Genomic DNA, 21,513 nt, shown 5'->3' on the forward strand with positions numbered 1-21,513 from the left:
GCCTGTGCCTTCACCTGCTCCAGGTCCCGGCACAGCTGCAGCCGCTCCCACTCCATCATGGTCACTTTCCTTTTGGTGTCCGTCACCGTCTGGAGGAGCACTTTTTTCTCAGTCTTCTGGCCCTTCATGCGGGCCTTGCTGCTGGTCTGTGAACTCTCCCGCAGCGAACGCACCAGTTGTTTAAGATCCTTGAACTGCAGGAAAACACAATGGAAATGACACAGGCGTGATTTCGGTCCAAATTGGAGACCTAAAGTGTAGGCCTGGAATGCCCATTTCATCATGGACCCAAAGGACGTCCTAACATTTCCCAAAGGCCTGATATGGACAGAAGGTGAAGGCACGGAGATCCCCACCCAGACAGTTCCAGTCTAAACACTTTCACAGAAGCCAAATGACTTAGAAACAAAAAACACATCTTCTCTTAAAGCAATGAAAGTGATTTCCTTGGTGCTTTTTACCCTGGTTCAGAGTGGCTCGAGAGCTGACCGCCCACCTCTGTGGCCGCCCCTCACGCCACTCTCCCCTGCAGACATTGCACATGATCTTCCCTCTGCTGTGAATGCTCACCTGCCTCCACCCGCGGCCTCCAGCATCACTGGCTCCTTCTAATCCTCCAGGGCTCAGTGTGATTGACAGCTCCTCAGGGAAGCCCTGCACCATGATTCTAAATGTCCTCCACCTAATAAGACTCTCCCTGGACCCACGTATATTCCCTCAATAGCACACGTCTCAAGTCACCTGTCGTTCCACCTCCTAGACTGGAAGCCATATTGGGGGAGGGTAGATGCATGCCTCTTAAGTCTACACAGCACCTCCCCAAGCCCCTTTTCTGCAATACTAGAGAGGCTGAAGAACTCAAGTACCTGATACCCAGCCTCCCTTGCAGCTAGGGTTAGTCATATGTCAGGTGTGGCCAATGAGATGTCCACAGAGGATCCCGGGAGGCCTTCCCTCTGTCTCTTCACACTCCACATTCTTCCTGCCCACTTCTTGGTGAGGTACAACAGCCACTGCCAAGACTGGCAGAGCAGGAAGAGAGAAGCCTGGTTTCTGGGTGGCGTCCCTGAGCCGCTGCCCCAGCACTGGGCTGCCTACCCTAGGACTTCCTGTGGGGTGAGGCGGGTCAACCCTGGAGGTTATCCAGGGCTCTGAGTGTGAAGCTGGACATTTGAAGGGGGATCTTTGTCCTACGGGCTGTCCCATGAGCTGCAGGACATTTAGCAGCATTCTGGCCTCTCCCACCACAGCCTGGAGCACAGCCAGGAGCACCTCCCCTCTCCTCCCCCAAGTCATGACAATCATGAACAAGATGGCCAGTGATCTCCAGCCAGTGTGGGTCAATGCTTGAGCATCAACCTATGAACCAGGAGGTCACGGTTCGATTACCGGTCAGGGCACATGTTCAGGTTGCTGGTTCAATCCCAGTAGGTGGCATGCAGGAGGCAGCCGATCAATGATTCTCTCTCATCATTGATGTTTTTATCCCTCTCTCCTTCTCCCTTCCCCTCTGAAATAAATAAAAAATAGATTGAAAAAACAAAAAGATTGCCAGTGTCCCTGGGAAGCAATATCTGTCCCCCTGCTGTGGCTGGAATTGCTGGTGTGAGCTGCAGCTGAGGGAAGAGACTGGTAACCCGGGAATCACTGCTGGATTCCCAGGACAGCCTATGGTCCTGGACTCTCCCTCTTGCAGGCAGGGGCGCCAGGGGAGGCATGGCGCTGGAGGGCCTACCTCCTGGGCTTCCTCAGCCTTCAGGGTCTCGATGTCACGGAGCAGCTGTTCTCTCTCCTCCACCAGCTCCTCACAGAGAGTCGCCAGATCCCGGCTGGTCTGCTTTTCTCTTTCCATCTGGACTTGCCAGTCTTCAATCTGTGGAGCCAAAGACCCAGCCCGTGCAAAAGTCCGTTTCAGGGAGTGAACTGTGTTTTAAAGCAAACCCGAAACCTGTCAGCCCCACGGAACACTTTATCAGGCCTTTTCTTAAGGGAAACCTTCTTGCCCACTTCCTGGGGAGGTACATCAGCCACTGCCAAGGCTGCAGAGCAGGAAGGGAGAAGCCTGGCTCCTGGGTGGCGTCCCTGAGCCGCTGCCCAGGTCAGGCCTAGTTGTGCAGTGAGCTCCCCATACGCTGGACCATCACCTCTCAGCCCATGGTGTACACTTCCAGCTCATGGTAGAGAAAAAGGCCATGGACACCCATCGGTCAGCTTCCCTCCCAGCTTTCCACTGCTCACTCTCAATGCTTCCGTCTTAGGCCGTGTCCACTACTGTCCTGAGGGTCAGGCCACATTCCTGGGGCCAGCAGCCACCACTGGATGTCCTACAGGGACTTCACCCAGTTGGTGACATTCCTATTCATCCAGATGCTCTGAGGGGTCCTCTGCTATCTCTCTCCCTCCTCTCCCCTCCAAGTAAATGGACCACCAAGGCCTGTCCTCATTCCCCATGTGGCTCCCCCTCCACACCCCACTGCTGCCCAGGCCAGACCAGCTCCGTCCTGCCTGGACGACTGCCCAATCAGCGGCCTGACACGAGGTCTTCTGCGGGAACCACCAGTGCCCACTCCCTGAACATGAACTGCCTGGACCCGCACGTCTCACACTCTGTGCCTGACACCTGAACACCGTGATGGATGCAGATTCAGACTCAGGGTGGGCCCTGAGGTGCGACTCCAAGGCGAGGCCCGTGCTACTGTCCCTTCCCACTGACAACAAACTCATGACCACAGGGGACGGGAAGAGGGTCATTCCCTGCTAACGATGTGACTGTGAGCAGGTGTCCTTAACTGACAGTGCCAGCAAGCAGCAGGCATTGGCGCCAGCTTCTGTCAGGGTGACATGCTCAGCTCACACCTGGCAGGGAGCAGGTACAACAAGAGCTGACCCCTCCTGAGAGCGCCAGGCCCCTCCCACCCTCAGAGCTTCTGACATGGTCATTCTAGGCTGGGGCCCAAGAGCCTGCATTTGACTTTTGACCCTGATGCTGGTTTGGGATGATGGCTCTAAAGCTAAAACAGAGGAGCCCCACGATCCAGATCAGGTGGCTCTCAGAGCTTTTAGACACCTGAGACCTCAGGCCACTGACTAGAACCTCTGGAGGCAGGACCTTCAGACACCCTGCAACCCAGTGAGCAGCAGGACCGAGAGCCGGCTCCATTCACCGGGCTGGGGGTGGCCTGGTACAGGCAGGTTGACAAACTCCTGGAAGGATCGCTGCTCTAATGCCAGCTTTGCCTACTTTTCCTTGGCCGAGGCCGCCCTGCCTTTATCTCACAGGTCTGGGCACCGTCTCCAGACTCCTAGGAAGTAGCAGGCAGGCAGCTTCTTCCCGATGAGGGGGAGGGCCAGGTACAGTGGGGCTCATATCCGTGCCCTCACAGCACCCTGTGGGCACACCCAGCCCCCTGCCCCAACATGGGGACCCGAGGACGGGGCAGCCCCACCCAGCCAGGGTCAACAGCAAAAGGCGCTGCAAGGAGCTATGTGTCTGAGTCTTTCTCACAAGTGAGAACACCTTTCTTCTCCTTCCTGATCACTGCCTCACTTCTTAGCACCAGGTCTGGGCTCAGCAGGAAGCAGGCATCTGCCCTGATGGCAGCGCCTGCTCTGGAGCTGGCCCTGAGGGGGAAGGCCCTGCACAGCTGTCAATCCCCCTCATTCAGAGAAGGACACCAGCCCAGGGAGTCCAGTGATCTGCCCAGAGCCCCACAGTGAGGATGCGGCAGAGCCGAATGCACCGCAGTGGGCCGACCCCAGGCCTGCTCTCTCAGACGGGGCCTGGGGTGTGTGCCCCCCAACCTCCTGCCTTGTTCACCCCCCTCCCTGTCTTACTGTTAATCCTTCTCCCTGCTGCCCCCCATCTGTCCCAGTGAAAGGAATGTTATGTCCAACCTTTGCATATCTGGCATGGCTGCTTCTTGTCTAAAGCTGTGATTGCCCCATGCCCCCCCCAGCACCCCCCACCCGCTGGACACCCCCATCTTTCTCTGCTTCTGTTTGCCGTGGAACTGGAACTCTCACTCCTGTCCTTCCCTGAAGGCCCTCCCTTCCCCTAGGGCAGCGGTTCTCAACCTGTGGGTCGCGCACAATGAAAATACATCCTGCATATCAGATATTTACATTACGATTCATAACAGTAGAAGAACTACAGTTATGAAGTAGCAATGAACATGATTTTATGGTTGGGGGTCACCACAACATGAGGAGCTGTATTAAAGGGTCGCGGCATTAGGAAGGTTGAGAACCACTCTGAGAGCTCACTGGGCTGAGATGGTTTCCTGTCTTCCTCAAAGCACCAGGCTTGGGCCGCGGGCTCCTGTGTGGAGGCTCCAGGTCCCCAGAGCACGCGGGTGCCAGGGGCCTGCCATCAGCCTCTGTGCTGCGCTTGTGTTCCCACGATAGGCCCCAAAGGGCTGCCCTCTTCCTAAGAGGAATGCAGTCTGAGGATGTCAGTGCCAAGTGAGGGTGGGGGGCGCACCCTCTCTAAGGTCCACAGAAAGGTCATGAGTTACAGGGAAGGACGTGAACTTCGGGAACTAAGGTTTACACAGACCGAAGGGAGCCTACATCCTGGGCGACACTGGGTGGTGGGAGAGCCGAGCTGGCACCGGGGGGCCTGGGACTCCAAGCCGCCTGTCCTGGCTGAGCCTGGTCCCTTCTTCTCAGACACCTCCCAGAGGGCCACGTTGTCTGGACGTGTCCAAGATGGGCCTGTCCTGGCTCCAGGGAGGTCAATGTCAGGCCACGTCCCCTGTGGTTTTTAGCTGATGGCCCAGATGCACCATCGATCCAACATTCGGGAGGACCCATGATGCAGCCAGGCCCCAGCGGGCTGAGTAGGACAGGGAGGAGAGCAGAAGGGCCGCCTTCACAGGGCTCCTGGCAGCAAACAAGGGACAGTGCTAGTCTGGGAACTGTGGCCCCTCCCTCCCACCAGGGGCTCAGAGCCAAGACAGGTCTCTGAGGGCTGTGGCAGGACTGCCCTGGGGTCCTACAGGGATCTGATCAGGAGAGGAAGTGGGGATGGGACCCCAGAGACAGGGCTAAGGAGTCACGTGGGGAGGCGGCAGCCACCACCTGTCCTGTGTGTGTGGAGGAGGGACCGGAGTGGACGCCGAGGGCAGGAGAAGCATCAGAGATCATTTGTCAGCCCTGCCGGGAGCTGGGCCAGAGGCTACAGTGCAGGCCTCTGCAGCTCACCCCTGAGGACCCGCCCCGTTGGAGGTTCTCATCTTTCTAAAGGTCAAGCCTTTCTATGTCGGCAGAGGTTGAGCTGCCATTTACAGAGACATTCACTGTGCCCGCCCACATGAATCTAAAACCCAGGCTGCCTGGTGGCTTTCCCTGAGCTGCGCTGCACAGAGTGACGCGGTACGAGGAGGGCCTTCCTCCGGGCCCCCAGGGAGAGGACACGCTGCTTGGCCGCTGCTCTGCTGCGAGGCGCACGGAGCCTCAAAGGACGAGAAGCGTGAGTCACGGAACCTCGGAAGCCCCACGAGAGGCCTGGAGAAACCACTGCACAGGAGGAGGGGCGGTCCCAGCCTCACCCAGAGATGAAGTTCCAGCAGAGCTGTGACCAGCGGCACCCAGGTCTCCGGTCTGCAGCCCACGTCCCTTCCATTGCCAGGGCAGCCTCAGCAAATGACGCTGGCAGGACCCCTGGGCCGGTCGGGACAGACACCAGACACCTGAAAGCACCAGTCCTGCCAGGTGGTCAGCAAGCAAGAGTGACCTTGCGCCTTCCTCACCCGGAATCCGGGCACCCGTCAAGGTGTGCTCAGAGCCCGTGACGCAGCTGTGTCACCCGTGTTGGCTACATGGACTGAGGCCCTCTGACCCAGAATGACCAGCACAGGGAGGCTGTTGCTAGCCTCTCAGGGCCCTTCTTGCCATGTGAATGGGGTCCTGGTAACTGTAGGATGAACCTGGCTGGTAAGCCTGTCTGTCCTCCCAGATGTCTGTTCTACTGTGCTACTGGGAAGACCTGGTTTGTCCAGAAAGGCAATGCAGTCCAGCCATCTCCTCTTCCTCATCCCCTCGACCGAAAGGAGAGAGTGGGCACTGTGCTCCTGTCACCAGCAGCCAAGCCCTGAAACGGCCCATCCATGGTCTCCACACGGGAGCGAGTCTTCCATCGCTGCTTCTCTCCCGGGCCCGCCTGATGGTTTCTAACAGGGCGCTGCTCTCCTTCGATGAGGCACTCACCACGGGCTGGACCCTCTGCCTGCACTAACTCACACCATCCTCACCACACCTACTGGTGGGTGCATCGCTAACCCCATTTCACAGATGAGGGCAACGAGGCACACAGAGGTCCATCGTGTGCGGTCTCACTGCTGCAGGGACTCCTCATGCTGCCTCGTGACGCCTCTCCAGGAGGCCTCCTGTCCCCCTACCATAACAGTGGCTGCACTGGACTTTGCCTGTCCCCCAACTGTGCATGCTCACCGACACCTGGGTGCTCCCCCTGGCCACTTTCATGCCTGTATGTTCTGGACACCACCCACGGGTACCTGCTTTCTGAGCTGCTGGTTCTCCTTCTTCAGCTCCCGGCGCTGGAGGCTGCTCTCCTGCATGGCCAGGGAGGCGTCGCGCAGCCCCTGGATGGTGTCCTGGAGGCTCTGCTTCTCCTTGTCCAGCTTCAGGAAGCAGCTGGAGGCTGAAGAGCAAAGTGGAGTCAGAGCCCATATTCCAGGGGCCTCAGCTTCTGCTCTCTGCCCCCAGCCCTGAGATGGCCATCACCCTGAGCCCTAGGCTTGAGGGTCTGGGATGGTCAGCTGGGTGCCCTTCCTTTTTCCCAGGGTGCTGTTGCTGTCTGCACCTGAGGGTTCCTCGGGCGGTTATGGCCCCTCTGCTGGCTCAGCTGGGTTTGTTAGGGGAGCAAGCAGAGCTTAAGAAGAAAGCAGGTGATGGTAGAGAGAAGCCAATGCAAACGTTCAAGACAGTGGAATTGCTGGCACCACTTTCTGCCACATTTTAACCTGACCGTCAAGCCAAGGATTTCAGAGACTAACGGAGATGGCAAAGAGAGTGAGCTCTCTGTGCCAGACTCAGAGTGGTGGGAATCCAGGTGGCTCAGCCGAAGGTGTAGCGGGGACACGATCATTGACCGCATGTCTGTGGGTGGAAGAGGCTATGGGGCGCATATGCCCAGTACTCGCCATCTCTGGGTAAGGTCCTTCAGTCAGAGATTTCATTTTGTACTTTCACAGTTGCATTGAAAGAGAATGAGACAGTGTATCCAAATTGCTTTTAAAATTCTAAGTGAGATGAAAACATAAGGTAGAAAAAGGCAATGTCCTCCTTTGCTTTTAAACAGCTTCAATGCGGAACAGAAAGGGAGCACAGACCTGAGAAGAATGGGAGTTCGCGGCCCCTCCCTGCCGCAGGCAGGTGCGTGACTTTGGGAACGTCCCGGGGCTTGTTCAGGAGGAAACCATGACTGTCCGAGGGGTCAGGGTTGTTCCCTCGCCTGTCTCTCCAGGCCACACACTCAGCTCTGGGAGCCTTATCACACTGTACTGCTAGTAGGGCTGCTCATGAGCACCCCAAGAAGCAGAGCAATGGGTATCTTTGGATAAGACAAGGGCGAGGAGAACATCGATCCTTTGTTGGCGCCCCGTGGGCCAGGCACAGCCTAATGCTTCACTGCCTCCTCTCACAAGATACCCATAGCAATCCTGTGAGGCAGCTTCATTACCCCCATTTTTCAGATAAGAAAACTGAGGTGCAGAAGAGGTCACCTGGCTAACACGTATAGGAGCCAGGACTTTAAACCAGGCCTTTCTGACTCAAGAAGCCACCACCCCAACCACACAAAGTACGTTCACGCTTTGTTCGTGAGCTGCCAGCTGAGCAGTAGGAGTTGGGAACACGAAGAAGAAGTCAGTCACTGACCCTAAAGGCCTCACGAGCTGCACTGAGCATCTGGATCAGGGAGGCTTTCCAACCCCATCAGCCACCTTGGTCTCTAACAAGCACATCTGGTCTGAGCCAGGCCCTGCCAGCTGGCACCACTTCTGTGTCCCACCAGGGGGCAGTGTGCTCCCCAGGAACCTGAACTCCCAGAGCCTGGGTTCCCAGGACTGGGGAGACACCAAACCACGGAAAGAACTAACTTCTCACACAGACTCGCAGTTCAGTGAACTGATTTTAGGTTTGCAGTGGATGGGACGCCTTGAAGAGAAGGAATACCCAGCTGCTTTCAACAGCCTTTCCGTGACGCTGAGGAATGTTGCTCAGAGTTGAAAAAGCAGCCCCTCCCCAAACCAGCCTAAGGCCCTCCTGGCTCTGCAGAGCTCTAAGCAAACCCTAACCTGCACTCTCAGGTGCACGTGTGCTATTATTGGACACAGGAACTGGCTTGTTGTTTGCCGGGTGCTGAGGCTCCTGCTGCACCGCCGGCCACCACACCCAGTTTCCTGGCCACCCCCTCACCTCCTCTGGGGGCTGGGAGGGGGCCAACACCAGAGGGAGTGGAAGAGGCCTGGGTCCCCTGAACAGCAGCACTGAGCAGCCCCAGCCCAGGAAGACGGAGAGCAGACCATACCCATCTGTCCGATGATGAAATCAACGGAGGAAACCATGCCCCGGGTACAACTATCATGGAGGCGAGTGACCACTGGGGACGCCTCCTGCATCCCGAGCTTCCACTCCTCCCCCGACAGATCGAAGACCCCCCTGGGCATCAGCGTGCTGTCACCTGGAAGCTCCTGGCACTGGCTGAATGGGAGCTGAGAAATCTGGCAGCACTTCCTTCGCATTTCGCGGCCTGACTCAAGGTGGCCAGGCCCTTCATGTTCTGGGGGAGAATTGCAATGACACAGTTCCAAATGGCCCTTCAATAAAACCCTATTTACTTGGGTAGAGGAAGGGCTGACACATGAGTTTCAGAGCCAAGGGCTCAGCTCCCTGGGTAAGAGAGGATCCACAGCCAGGCTGGCTCTCAGCCACCAGGGGCTGCTGCTTACCCTCTGACAGCTGCTCCAGCTCCCAGTGCAGGTGGGCGGGCTCCTCCACACTCTGCCCTTGTGCAGTCTTGAGGGCCATGGTCTCTTCCCGCAGCTCCTCAAGGCATTTCTGGTCTGTGTCCCGGGCCTAGTGCAGGAAGTGGGGGTGGGGGTGAGGATGTGGACTGGGGCACGCTCTGGAAAAGCCCCGGCCCCCGTGCATCTGTCCTCATTTCCTCAGGATGAAGGGCCTCCATGCCCCTGCTCAATTCCAAAAACACAGCTGCACAGAAATGACTCCAGTACATGGCCCAGCGGTGAGACTTACAGCCACTAAAAGGTATGCTGACCCAGTGACCTAGGGGATGAAGACACCCGAGGTCTCTGAGGGGTGTCTGAACAAAGTGACGTACAGCACAGGGCTTTAGAGCAAGTGCTATGGTGACGGCAGCTCTGTGGCCCCTTAGCAGGCCTAATGCCTTGGAAAGGCCGTAGGGACTCACATCACAGCTCAACCCACATCATAAACGCCAGGGAGACCCTTTTTTGCAACAGAGGCCCAACCCCTCCATCCTCACAGGAAAGCAACACAGCATCAGGCCTCTCTGTGTTGGAGGCTTCAGTGGTGCCCACTCAAGCCACTGAGCTTAGCAAGCGACTCTCTGCCCTCAGAGCGTCACTGTGTTGGCAGCAGCACCGACCCAGTAGCTGAACCTCAGAGAAGGGCACAACATGAACCTAAAACTGCCCCCATCTCTGCTACACGTGGTGACCACAGCTTGTCCTACCAATTGGAGGTGGTGCAGCCTCGATTTCAGCTGCACATTCTCCTCCTCCCGCTCGAATAGCTTATCAATCCAATACCAAATCCAATGGTCCTGGAGATGACTCTCAGTGTCCATGGAAAAATAATCGTCTCCAGTCGGCACCTGGTCAGCAAGAACACACATGAGAGCCATCAGGTTAAGGCCCCTGATCATGACAACAGCTCTTCCAGTCACTGGGCCCAAACCAACAACCTAGGGATGACCCTGCTGCCGCGGGAAGCTCTGTCTCCACTTTTGAGCCCCTGCCCTTCTCCATTAGGCCAGGCCAGATGGAAAAATCCCCGCAGCAAGACACTATTTAAATTCGGGAAGGGAACACTGTGAGAGTGTCTGACATGTACAGCCTCCGTGGTTGGACGCGTGCACCTCCTGACAGGTGTGGGATGTGGCTGAGCCACTTTCTTAAACAAGGAAGGGGTGGGGCTGAGAGTCTGTCCTGGCTTTGAGGGCCGAGTCTAGGCCTCTCTCAGTCACTCCACTGATCTGGGTCATGCAACAAAATTCAGAGGAGCTTTTGTTCAATAGCAGGTCCTATTTGAACATGTCACACACCTACTCTTAGAGAAACAACAGCTCTGGGCAGTTTCCCGGCAATGAGGGTCTGTAAGACACAACAAGCAAACCAGTACTATGGCCTCTGTGTGCCAGGCACATGCTGGGGGTGGAACACAATGGTGGGGCCCCTACAGGCAACCTCACGGGAGGCGTCCACTGCACTCACTCCTGTCCCAGTGCCCAGCACACACCGGGGAGCTGTTCAGCTCATCCCCCTCATCTCTGGTCCTGCCCCACCCCCACAAGCCCTCCCAGCGCCACTCAGTCTCAGGGGGACTGAGTCTCCCCTGAATGCACTCAGAGTCTGCAAGCACGCATCCACGGGGACATGCCCATTTCTCTTGGCGGGCTGTTTTCCAAGGCTTGCCCCACTCACGGGTTCTAACACCTGGGAGCGGGCCAGTAGCTCCTGCTTATCCATCACGTGTTCATTTCCCCGCACGGGCCAGAACCCCGGATTCTCGGTAGAGGGGAAACCGTGCACCTACCGTCAGTGGACACGGTTCTGGTCAAAGCCTGGCAGCTGGAAGGGTTTGGTCAGTGACTCTGGCTTAACCTCGCAGCCCCCTTCCTGCCTGTTCCTGGCCCTGCACTAGGTGCTCTCTGTCTCTGCCACATTCACTCTTCACAACAGCCCCCAGAGGGAGGCAGGGACAGTCCCTTCCTACACACGAAGAGGCTGACTTGGGTCAATTAAGGAATGAACCCCAAGTCACAAAGCCAGCCAGGGGTTAAGCTGGGCTTGTATTCAGGCAGGAGAGGTCCAGTCCTGTTTCTTCACTGCCCTCAGCAGCCTTGCACCTTATCCTTAAGGAGTCCGCGTGGGTAAGGAGCCCCAACCACTATCAGAGCTGTGAGCCAGAGCTCATGGAGGGGCTTCTACAGGAAGGAGGCCCATCTCTCACCCCTTGGCCACTGCCCCCAGAATTCTCATCTTGTGTCTACCCACCAGTACTTACCAGTCTCACCATATTCTCAGGCCCTGAAGGATCCCATAGCACAGCCTCTCAGTCATCCTTACAACCAACTCCTACTCAGCCTTCAAAACCCAGCCGGAATTGCCCACTCTGAGGACTTCAACTCCACTCTATCCCACCCACTGAGTCAGATGCTGGGCACCCAGAGTGCCCACTATGAGGCAACACTGAACTGGCCTGTGAGCCCGCCCCCCGCAAGGCTATTCCTGCAGGGCAGGATTATGCCACTCCTCTTCGCATGGGGCCCCCAGAAGTGTTCAAAGACACTTGTCAGCTGAATCATACCATGAGGGGGAGTCAGAGGTGCCATGTGAGTTGGGCCCTGAAGGACCTGGGGAAAGGCAGGATGGACAAGTGTCCAGAAGCAGAGTACAGCATGGAACGAAATGATTTACAGCTATTCTTCCAATGGGCCTCAGTTTTCTGGGGGTGTCAGCCTTCCCCATGTATCAGGCAGCAGAAACATCTAAACCTGCTTTGCACACCCCACCACCGCAGAAGTGAGAGACCAGACCCCGAGAAGCTGTGCCCAAGTCCTAAAGTGGCAAAGGCTGGGCCTGGAGGAGGCAGAGAGTGTGAGACCACCTGCCCCGGGGCCCGATCTTAAACCCAGCTCCTACCTGCCTTGCTACCACCTGCCCTGCCCCTCCCTGCACGATCGGATCCAGGGGCCCCATCTGTGGACAGAACGTCACGTTATAAGCTCACTAGAAACGTGTTCCTATCGACGCCACCCGGTGCCAGGGCACGAGGGGCTCAGAGGTGCCTCGACCACCTCTTCTGTGATGGATGGGGACAAGGCTTGCTCCACACCCAGCAAGTGGAGTGAGAGCTGGGACTCCCCTGCGGAGCCTCCGCCGCCTCTGGGAGCAAGACCTGCCCAGGAAGCTCAGTGCCCATCCCTCTCTGAGGGGCAGAGACAGGCCCAGCTGGCCCTCAGCTGCTCAGGACCCTCAAGGCACCCGCACGTCTGCGCTCTGGAAGCGGGAATTTCAGCCAAGGACAAAGCATAGGACCAGCGGGACCTTCCAGGCACTCTCTCTCTGCCTCTGTCCTCCACCCCGGGCCCTGGCAGCAGAGGTGGGATGAGCGTTTGCAGACGGAAGTCAAGGATCCCCTGGTGCACCCCCACTTCCCAGCTGTGCCTAGGGGCGCCCAGGCCTGTCTCCTCAGGTTGTGGCACTGACACCCTCCCCTTTTATGTTTCTCAGTGGCGACACTGGACGGCCACCCGGGCCGTCTGTGGCTCCCCCTACACCCATAGGAGGGCCCCGAGTGGTGGGTGTCCGCGTGACAGTCGTGTTTGGCTCTCTGCTCTGCTGCCCATCACACCCAACACTGTCACCGTCCGAAGGAGACAACACCTCTGATTCCTCCGTCCTTCTCCCCAGGTTGCAAGTCTTTTCATGCTGAGATGTGTTTTTACTTGGCCTGTGAGGTCACTACCAAGTGACTTGTGTGTGCCAGGCCCAGGCATGCAGTCAGACAGGCCCTGCCCCTGCCCTCAGGGGCTCGAGCTGCACACAGGAAACCTGGCCCAGCAGGGCTGACGGGAGGCTCTGCACAGCCTGCAGGGCTGTTGGCACCACTGTGATGTAAGCATGTGGGCGCAAGCTCTGTCTTCGCTGCTCCCTGGGCCCTGGCACACGGGCCTTGGAGAACAGTGTGACTCATCCTCTATGTGGCCTGGTCTCCATGGACCTCTCTATTTCTCTTGTAATTCATTTACTAATGGAAAGTGTAAGGCATTACTAGTTTCACAGCAAAATGATTAATTGACTAGAGGCCCGGTGCATGAAATTCCTGCTGGGTTGGTCCCTAGGCCTGGCTGGAGATCGAAGTGTGAGCGCCTGGTGTGGAAGGGCAGGTCACAGCTGACCTCTGGGCCCCTGGCCCCTATGCACCCCCCTCCCCCCCATACCTGAGTCATGGTGCCCAAGTCTCCATACGGAGATGTGGTGAGCAAGGCCAGACACTGTGGGCCGGAGAGCAGTGTAGGCCTCTCCCGGAGAGCAGGGAGGGCAGCATGCTCTCTCCTGGCCGGCCTTGCAGACCAGCTCCTGTTCGAACCCACCAGGAGCCCCACAGGCCCCTGTGGTCCCAGCTGCTGTGGCCTGGCTCACCTTAAAGAGGTTGTGCGGGTGCAGGGTGGGCTCCTCCTGGGCACCCAGCACCTGAGCTCAGGGGCTTCCCTGGCGGGCGAGCCCTGGCGTCCTGGGGGAGGGTTGCAGGGGGAGTGAGAACGAGCTCGCATTCTTACAGCACTTCCATCCCTGTCACCCCCGCTCCCGGTTAGCCAGCAAGAGGTCGCAGCACATTGCCAATGCCAGCAATGTTCCACGCCGTCCCCTGGTGGTCAGCGCATGTCATAGCAAGCAGTCGGACTCCTGGCCTCCCTGTGGAACTCCCATCCAAGGGGACAATTTGCATATTAGGCTCTTATTAAATAGGATATTAAAAATGTTGCTGCTGTTATCCAGAGGCACGCACCTTGAGAACACGGAACAGGGGTTCCCACAGGAAACCCTGCAAAAGCCCAGAAGCTCCCCAGTGCCAGGAGTGAGTCTCGCTTTGTGTTAGATCCCCTGCTCCTGGCGCAGGGCTTGGCGCCACACAGGCCTTCAGTCACTGCGTCTGCATGACTGAGCGAGGCTGCTTGGACAGGCCCGGAAAAGACACGGAGACAGAGGCTGAGCCCTGAAACCTACCCCCATCCACAGGGCAGAGTGTTGGCTGAGATGTGGGCCTGCCTTAGGTTCCCCGTGTGCAGGAGGCTGCGGAGGCGGCAGCCTGGGGAAGCTTGCACATGACCTTCCGCAACCCTCCTACCTGTGAGTGAGGGTGCCCGTGCCCCACACCTGTCTGTGCTGCAGATTGATGCCCTTCATCACCAGTAGGGCCAGGGGACCATTTCCAGGACAAAGCCGAGAGCTGGCCTCCCACCCCCACCCGTCCTGGGCCGGGCTGCTTGGGCACAGCACCCAGGGTGCCTTCTCCCCAGGGGGCAGAGCAGTGAGCCACCAACATTCCTGCGGGAACAACCATTCCCTGAGTAGGTGGGAGGAGCAAACAAGACTGGAAGAGAGGGTCCTGAACCCACTGCTCACATGAGGCAGCTGGGTGCATGGTCAGAGCATCAGTAACCCTGCCTGGGTCTTGGTCTCCATCCCCCCTCAGCCCTGACACCCTCCCCTGAACAGGCCCATAACCTCGGGATCTGAGTAGGCTACACCACGGAGAGCTTCATATGGGACTTGCCCAAATACCAGGTATTTTACCTCTTTCATTGTATAAACCTCACAGACTAGTACAGTTATCTCTGTTTTATAGATGAGGAAATAGTCCTGGTAAGATTTAGCCATAGAGATTACAAGGAGTCTTAAAGAAAAAGATCAGTGAATAGAAAGTCATCACTATAGCATGAAGGAGGAGAAGGGAAAGTCCTAGAAGAATCAGGGCCTTTCAGCCACAATCCCAATCCTATTCCTTCCACTACCAGAGGGAGCCCAGGGGACTGGCAGACAGTCTGGGGTGCAGGGAGAGGGCCAACTGGGGAGGCATCACAGCCCCTCTCCCCTCTACCAGGAAACAAGTGCCCGCGGGCCGCCTGACCCTGCTGGGGTCACTTCCATGCGGCTGCATAGAAGTCTATGTCTTTCTCCTTCTGCCTGAGGCCCATCGCCTCCATCTCCAGCCTCTCCACGCGCCTCACCTTCTCCCTCAGGGAGTCCAGCTCAGGGAGGGGGCAGGAACAGCCTGGGCGCTGGCTGCCAACTCCATGTTCTGGGAGGTGGGCAAAGGCAGGGGACCTGGCTCAGGGCACCCTCGGGGCTGGGGAAAGGCCCAAGTCCCTGCAGCCCCAGGAGAAGCCAGGGGCGGCCAAGCTGGTCCATGTGCAGGCCCCTGTGTGGGGGCCCCACATGCTGTCACTGCAGCATGTCACCCCCCAGAGGCTCCCAGGATAGCTGGCTCTCAGGCAGCGCTGCTTTGAGCGGGAGGGAGAGGTGTCCCAGGTCACGTTCCTGGACCTGGGGTCCCGGTGACTGGGGCGTCCCAGCCCCTCACCCCCGGCCCACAGGATAGGCCTCCTGCTCACATTGCGGCGGGCCTCCTGCAGCTCCAGCACCAGCTGGTACAACTGATGCCTGGCGTCCGCCAGCTGCTTCGTCTTCTCCTCCCTGCAGGCGATGAGAACACGTGGTGAGGGCTCCTCAGAAGCACCCGGAAAGCCCACCACCTGGGAGACCACAACGGGGAAGGAGGGGGTCCTGGCTTCTAGGAGTGAGGAGGGCGTCTGCACGTGGGGCTGCAATAACGCTCTGGAGTCCAAGGTGAGCTTTAAGTTGTCACTGCAGCGCTCAGACTACACCACAGACCTGAGCTTTCCTCTGAGGTGCAGACAGGGAAGGAGCCCCCAGAGCCACTGCTCCCTCCACAGTCAGGCAGGCAGGGAGGCCCCCTGGCAGGGAGGTGAAGGGGGCAGCTTCCCAGGAAGTGGGCATGGTGCCATCACCAGCTGCAGGAAAGGGGGAGCAGGCCCACCGGACCGGATGGGAGAGACACATCCTCCCTCCAGCCAAGAGCACCCACACTGGGCCCGAGGCTGAGCGGCAGGCTGCTGCTCTGAGTCTGACAGGTCTGGACTGGCCGGAACCCTACAGGCCCAGCAGAAACCTGCTGTGCAGGCCCGGGGAGGGGAGGGAGCGGGCTAGCCCAGGGCCCAACAGGGACCCAGCTCACAGCAGAGCCCTGTCACCCCAGGGCACTGTGAGAGCTGCCCCTTTTGCTGCACCGCATGGCAGTGAACCACATGTGTGAGCAACGCGGGTGACACAGGGCACAAGAGCAGAAAGACCGGGTCACTGGGGGACTCACAGCTCCTGCCTGACGCCGCGCAGCGTGGCCTTGGTGTCCGCCAGCTCCACGGCCAGGGGCTGCGTGTCCTCGCTGGGGCGGCTGCTGGTGTTCCACTCCTGGGTCAGGGTCACGACCAGCTACAGCAGGGCAGACAGAGGGGTCTCACCGGCGTGCTCCTGTGCCCGGCACAGTGCCCGCACTAGAACGTGGTGAAGAATGACCAAAAGACGGAAGAAAGTGAAAGAGAAGATGGCAGCCGAGACTGCAAAGCCAGGAGGGAGGCAGGAGAAAGTGGGGAGTTTTTAAGAAGCGAGGATATATTTAGTGAGAAAGAAGGGCCAAGGGAATAGAGCAGGCTCCCCAAGCTCAACCTCTGAGCTCACACAGTTGTCTCAGGGGACTGTGCCCTGCAGGGAAAGTGCCCACACCCTGCCCCCTCGGAAATGGGCCAGGAGGACAGACAGTGCGCAAGCTTGAGGGGAAGTCAGGATGAGGAGCGCGACCATAACTAGGGCCCCAGACCCAGGCCCCTCCCCACCGTCCCCCAGGCTGTTGAGCCACCCGCAAACGCAAACACACCTCCCTGTAACTGTCTTGCTCAATTAAGAGCCTCCTGAGGCGACAGGTCATGTTGCTGGAGAGAAACTCCAGCTCCTCCAGGGCCATGTCTGGGGCCTCCAACCTCTGCAGGTTAAGCAGGGTCTCCTGGTGGCGGGTCACCTGAGGGCACACAAGGGTAAGGTGCTGCAGAGGTCGGGCAGGGAGCAGCGCTGGGGTCCCCGAGAGCACCCACCTCCCAAGGCCACGCCCCCTGGGACCTAGGCCCACTCTCCCACAGCTGACCCACCTCACTGACATTATTAACCCTCAGCCACCAAGTTCCTGTGGGGGCGGGCAGGCTCCTCAGCAAGTGCAGCCACAGTCTGCAGCCCAGCTCTTTCCTCACACACCACTGCTGCTGTCACACTAGCTCGAGGAGGACACTGACTTCCCACAGACAGCACTCCTCCCAGTGTGGGAGCTCCCTCAACTGTCCCAGGGATTGCAGTCGCACACCACCCATGTGTCACACAAAGCGGGTAAGCCTGGGAGGGGAGGGTCAGGAGGGATGGCATCTTATTCTGCAAATAAAATCTAACGCAAAGATGGCAAAATATCAGAGCGCTTATGTCAGAAGGTTGGGTCCATGACAATCTTATATTTTGAGGAAACCATTCATAACCTGAAATAATTCTGAGGAGAGCCTGTATCTCATCCCCACTGGCCACACAGGACCACCTGGTTCCCCTTTCTGCCGGGTGTGAGCGCAGGCCCATGGCCTCATCCTCACTGGGCAGCCTCTCCTCCACCTGCCGACATCACCTCCTTCAACCCAGGGACATGCCCTTGACGGGGAATCAAACCTGTGACCCTTTGGTCGGCAGTCCAACACTCTAAACCACTGAGCGAAACCATCTAGAGCCTGGACCCGCAGCCTAGCCCGCTGGCAGGAGCAGTGAACTCATCTCAGTCCAGGGCTGGAAGCGCCAGGGGGTCCTGCACCTGGTGCATGGGCTCCAGAGTAGGAAACCCCTCAGGTTCCCAGGCCAGGACCCCTGCCCCCAGTTTGGAAACCTGTGAAGACCCCTGAGTCCCAGGACTGCTAGGGTCCAGGAGGGTGGGGTCTGTGGAGACCCCAGGGGGGCGGGAGAGGAGCCAGGGCACCCGCAATGGGACAGGGAGGCAGGTGCACTCACCCCCGCCACCAGCGTGCTCTGCAGAAAGAGCTCCATGAGCTCTCGTACAGTAACGTCCATCCTGAGGCTGTGTCCACCGTCCATCGCTATGCACACAGGCTCTGGGCCCACCGTCTCTGAGCCCACCAGCTCTGCGCCAAGCAGTGCCAACGGCTACTCGCCCCACATTCCAAATGGCTCATCACCCCACATTCTAAACTGCTGTTTGCACCACATTCTAAACTGCTATTTGCTCCACATTCGAAAAAGGCTCTTTTCCCCAAATTCTAAACGGCTCTTGAGCCTGTATTCCTAACAGCTCTAGGACCCATATTCCAAAGGGCTCTAGCAGGGAACACAGCTGGGTCAGAGGCTGTGGCAGCTCCCGGCCAATGCTAAGTGCTTTGGAATACACAAAAATTATGACACACTCCCTGTGAAATTTAAAATCATTCTGGGCACATAAAATATGAGGAAATATAGAAGGTCTATGTCTACATCCTATGTACTTATAAATGTAAATTAACCACTTCAACATAATTTTGCCAATCTCCATTTTTAATTATTTTTTCCATCAGCCAAATTGCAGAAATTTGATCAGTTCCTTTGAAGTAACCATTCGTTTTATTTTGTTAAGTCTGACCTAGTAGCTCAGCTTGGGAGTTCTCTTTCCCATCACAGTGAACGGAGACCCTCCAGTTAGTAGTTCATACATTACAACACCTAAACCCACCAATTAGCTGCCTACAAAACGATTTGATAGAATATTAACTAGTAAGTAATTTAGAGGAAAGAAAAATGAACAAAATAAAGCTGCGTATTTGGGAAATATTTTAACAAAAAGAGCCTGTGCATAGCTTTCTGTGCAAGGAGCATTAAACTAGCACATGCAAGAAAGACATTTAGAGAACAGATATGCAGGTATGTCAGAACAAATTTAAACATCTAGGTTGTCAATCAATGAACTAGAAGTGTTTTAATTACTTTCTAAACTAGTAATCGTTTTATTTTGGTTAACTAAAAAATTTATTTTGATTTAAAATAAATTTAATTTTTTAAGTAAATGAAATCTTTGGACTTATGATAGAGGGGGGACAAAGTACCAGTTAGCATTTTTAGTAACTACCCAGCTCCAATAAATATTACAAATTCCCTAAAGTCAAAGAACAAAAATAAAAAAAAAAGCCCACCTACAGGTGTTATTTTTTCATACTCACCTAAATCAATTCCTCTTATAAAACCTACCAAAAGTCTAACAGCCTTCATTTGTGAGAAGCATGATGAGATTTAAAATAATGCAAAACAAAATGTGACCGAAATGGGAAACAAATTTATAAATGTAGTTACCTGAACTGAGAACACAGCACATTACATATAACTTAGAGATTCTTGATAAATTTCTTTAATGATTATGCAAATAAGGATTTGAATAACGGTTGATTATATGAGCTTATGCCAATGAGATATTAACTAAATACTAAAATTTTAAACTCTCTGCTTCCAAACTTCAGGGCCAAGGTTTCAGAGAAATGCAGCACAATTTATGGGACAAGAACTGTTTTAAAGAAAACACATAACAGTGACATAGAAAACAGGGTCAGGCAGACTGAAACCACAAGAGTGAGTGCAAGCCAGGCACAGTGATGAGCACGTTGCACACATTATAGCTCATTCAATCAACTCAACGGCCTCCAGGTGTTCCATCAGCTCCCACTGACTTAGCTGAACGTTGGACCTCAGGTATGCAAAAATTCTAGGAGTAATATAAGGTTTTCTATCCTGAAAACCGGTTCCATGCCATGGCTGCTATGGCTCAGTTGGCTGGAGCAGCATTCCATACACTGAAAGGTTGTGGGTTTGATTCCAGTCAGGCCATATACCTAGGTTGTGGGTTCAATCCCCAGTCAGGGTGTATATGGGAGGCAACCGATCAATGTTGCTCTCTTACCTAAATGATTCTCTCTCTCTCTCTCTCTCTCTCTCTGTCTCTCTCTCTCTCTCTCTCTCTTCCCCCTCCCCTCTAAAATCAATAAGCATATCCTCGGGTGAGGATGAAAAGAAAATGGTTCTATTAAATCTTAGAAAACTTAGAAAGTAATTTCCAAATTTTAATAGTTATAAATTCCTATCAAAATTCCCAATAGTTTCAGAGAATACCTTGACTCGAACTAAACCAACAATTCAATTATTTTATTATACAAGCAGTTTTACTGCCATCTGAGTCAGACCCTCAGAACGTTCTGCCGTTGGATTGGAAATCAATAGATACAGCTCTACAATCAGATTCCTAGTTGGGAAAAGTTGAATAATAGTCTTTAAACATACGATGAGACATTAGCAAACACCTCTACACTTAAGATATGTGGACTGTACATGTGGGATTTTGCAAGGGAATGAGGAAGAGGGGAGGTGAGAAACAAAAAAGTCAGAATCCCTTACTTGGAGAAAGTTATTAATAAAGCAAAAGTGTTAACAGCTGGACAGCCCTAACTGGTTTGGCTCAGTGGATGGAAGTCGGCCTGCGGACTAAAGGATCCCTCTCTGGTTAGTTTCCAGTCAAGGGCATATATCTTGGCCGCAGGCTCGATCCCCAGTAGGGGACGTGCAGGAGGCAGCTGGTTGATGTTTTTCTCTCGTTGATGTTTCTAACTCTCTGTCCCTTTCCCTTCCTCTTTGTAATATCCATAAAATATATACTTTTTTAAAAAGATAAAGAACTGGACAGGTGTGTACCCTTTCATTCATGAAATAAAAATATGTGACCTAGATTTTATAACATAATTACTTAGAAAGCCTCTTCCCAGCCTTCATTTTGCAAATACAAAGAAAGCGGGAAGGAAAAAATTGAGCTCTTTAGAGCAGCGGTCGCCAACCTTTTGGACCTCACGGACCACCAGTGGTCTGCGGGCCACTGGTTGGTGACTGTTGCTTTAGAGGGCTTAGGAGAACAGAGACTATCTTGGATTTTCTTTCTCCAAGGAGTGTTCCAATGATTATTTCTGTGGGAGAGATAATCAACAAAGTCTCCAGTATGTCTACAAAGTTAAAAGCACAATTGGAAATGAAAAATAGGAAAGATTCCTTTTTCAATGCCCTCTTACAAAGCAAATATCAACCTAAGGTGACACAGCCAACGATATGTCCCGTGTATTTTTCTAACAAAAATCAATAATGCCTAAAAGCGCTGTCCAAAATCATCACGCGCGACTCAGACAGGAGCAGTGGACAGTCTGCACATTCAGTGACTCCTCTGCCCTGTGCTGTGGCTCAGCTGAGTCCTAAAAGAGCAGGCCCCATGCAACAGAAAATGAATGATTTTGGTTTTATATAGAGTTACCACTGGTGCTTTGCTCAAGATACAGTTTCTTTTCATGGAGATAACGTAAAAATTACTATATGAAGAATTAGTTGCTTTTGAAGTTTCCTTTAACAAAGTGTTACTCTATAAAACAAAAGATGATCCTCAGCAGTAATCCTTGAAAAAAGGGAAATCCAGAATGTCCTAACCTTTCTATTATCTTTTCCCTCACAATCCTAGATACCATAATGTGTTCATGTATACAAAGCAAAGGAGAGAAAAAAGTAAAGATAAGGCAACACCAGAAAGAGGACTCTGTTAAAAACTCTACCT

At 55.1% G+C, this 21,513-nt stretch overlaps 1 protein-coding gene across 1 annotated transcript in view; it reads right to left on the reverse strand.

The window, feature by feature from the left end:
• Positions 1-17,987, reverse strand: part of LOC132214618 (protein Daple-like) — a 49,383-nt gene extending 31,396 nt beyond the window's left edge. The window contains 13 exon segments of the mRNA XM_059661957.1: positions 9-194; positions 1,736-1,873; positions 6,516-6,661; positions 8,552-8,724; positions 8,981-9,099; positions 9,740-9,880; positions 13,232-13,285; positions 14,945-15,054; positions 15,057-15,093; positions 15,407-15,488; positions 16,186-16,304; positions 16,747-16,887; positions 17,904-17,987. Coding sequence (XP_059517940.1) covers positions 9-194; positions 1,736-1,873; positions 6,516-6,661; positions 8,552-8,724; positions 8,981-9,099; positions 9,740-9,880; positions 13,232-13,285; positions 14,945-15,054; positions 15,057-15,093; positions 15,407-15,488; positions 16,186-16,304; positions 16,747-16,887; positions 17,904-17,987 — 1,530 coding nt within the window.
• Positions 17,988-21,513: the final 3,526 nt, after the last annotated feature.

Source organism: Myotis daubentonii, chromosome 13, assembly GCF_963259705.1.
Source record: "Myotis daubentonii chromosome 13, mMyoDau2.1, whole genome shotgun sequence".
NCBI classification, from domain to species: Eukaryota; Metazoa; Chordata; class Mammalia; order Chiroptera; family Vespertilionidae; genus Myotis; species Myotis daubentonii.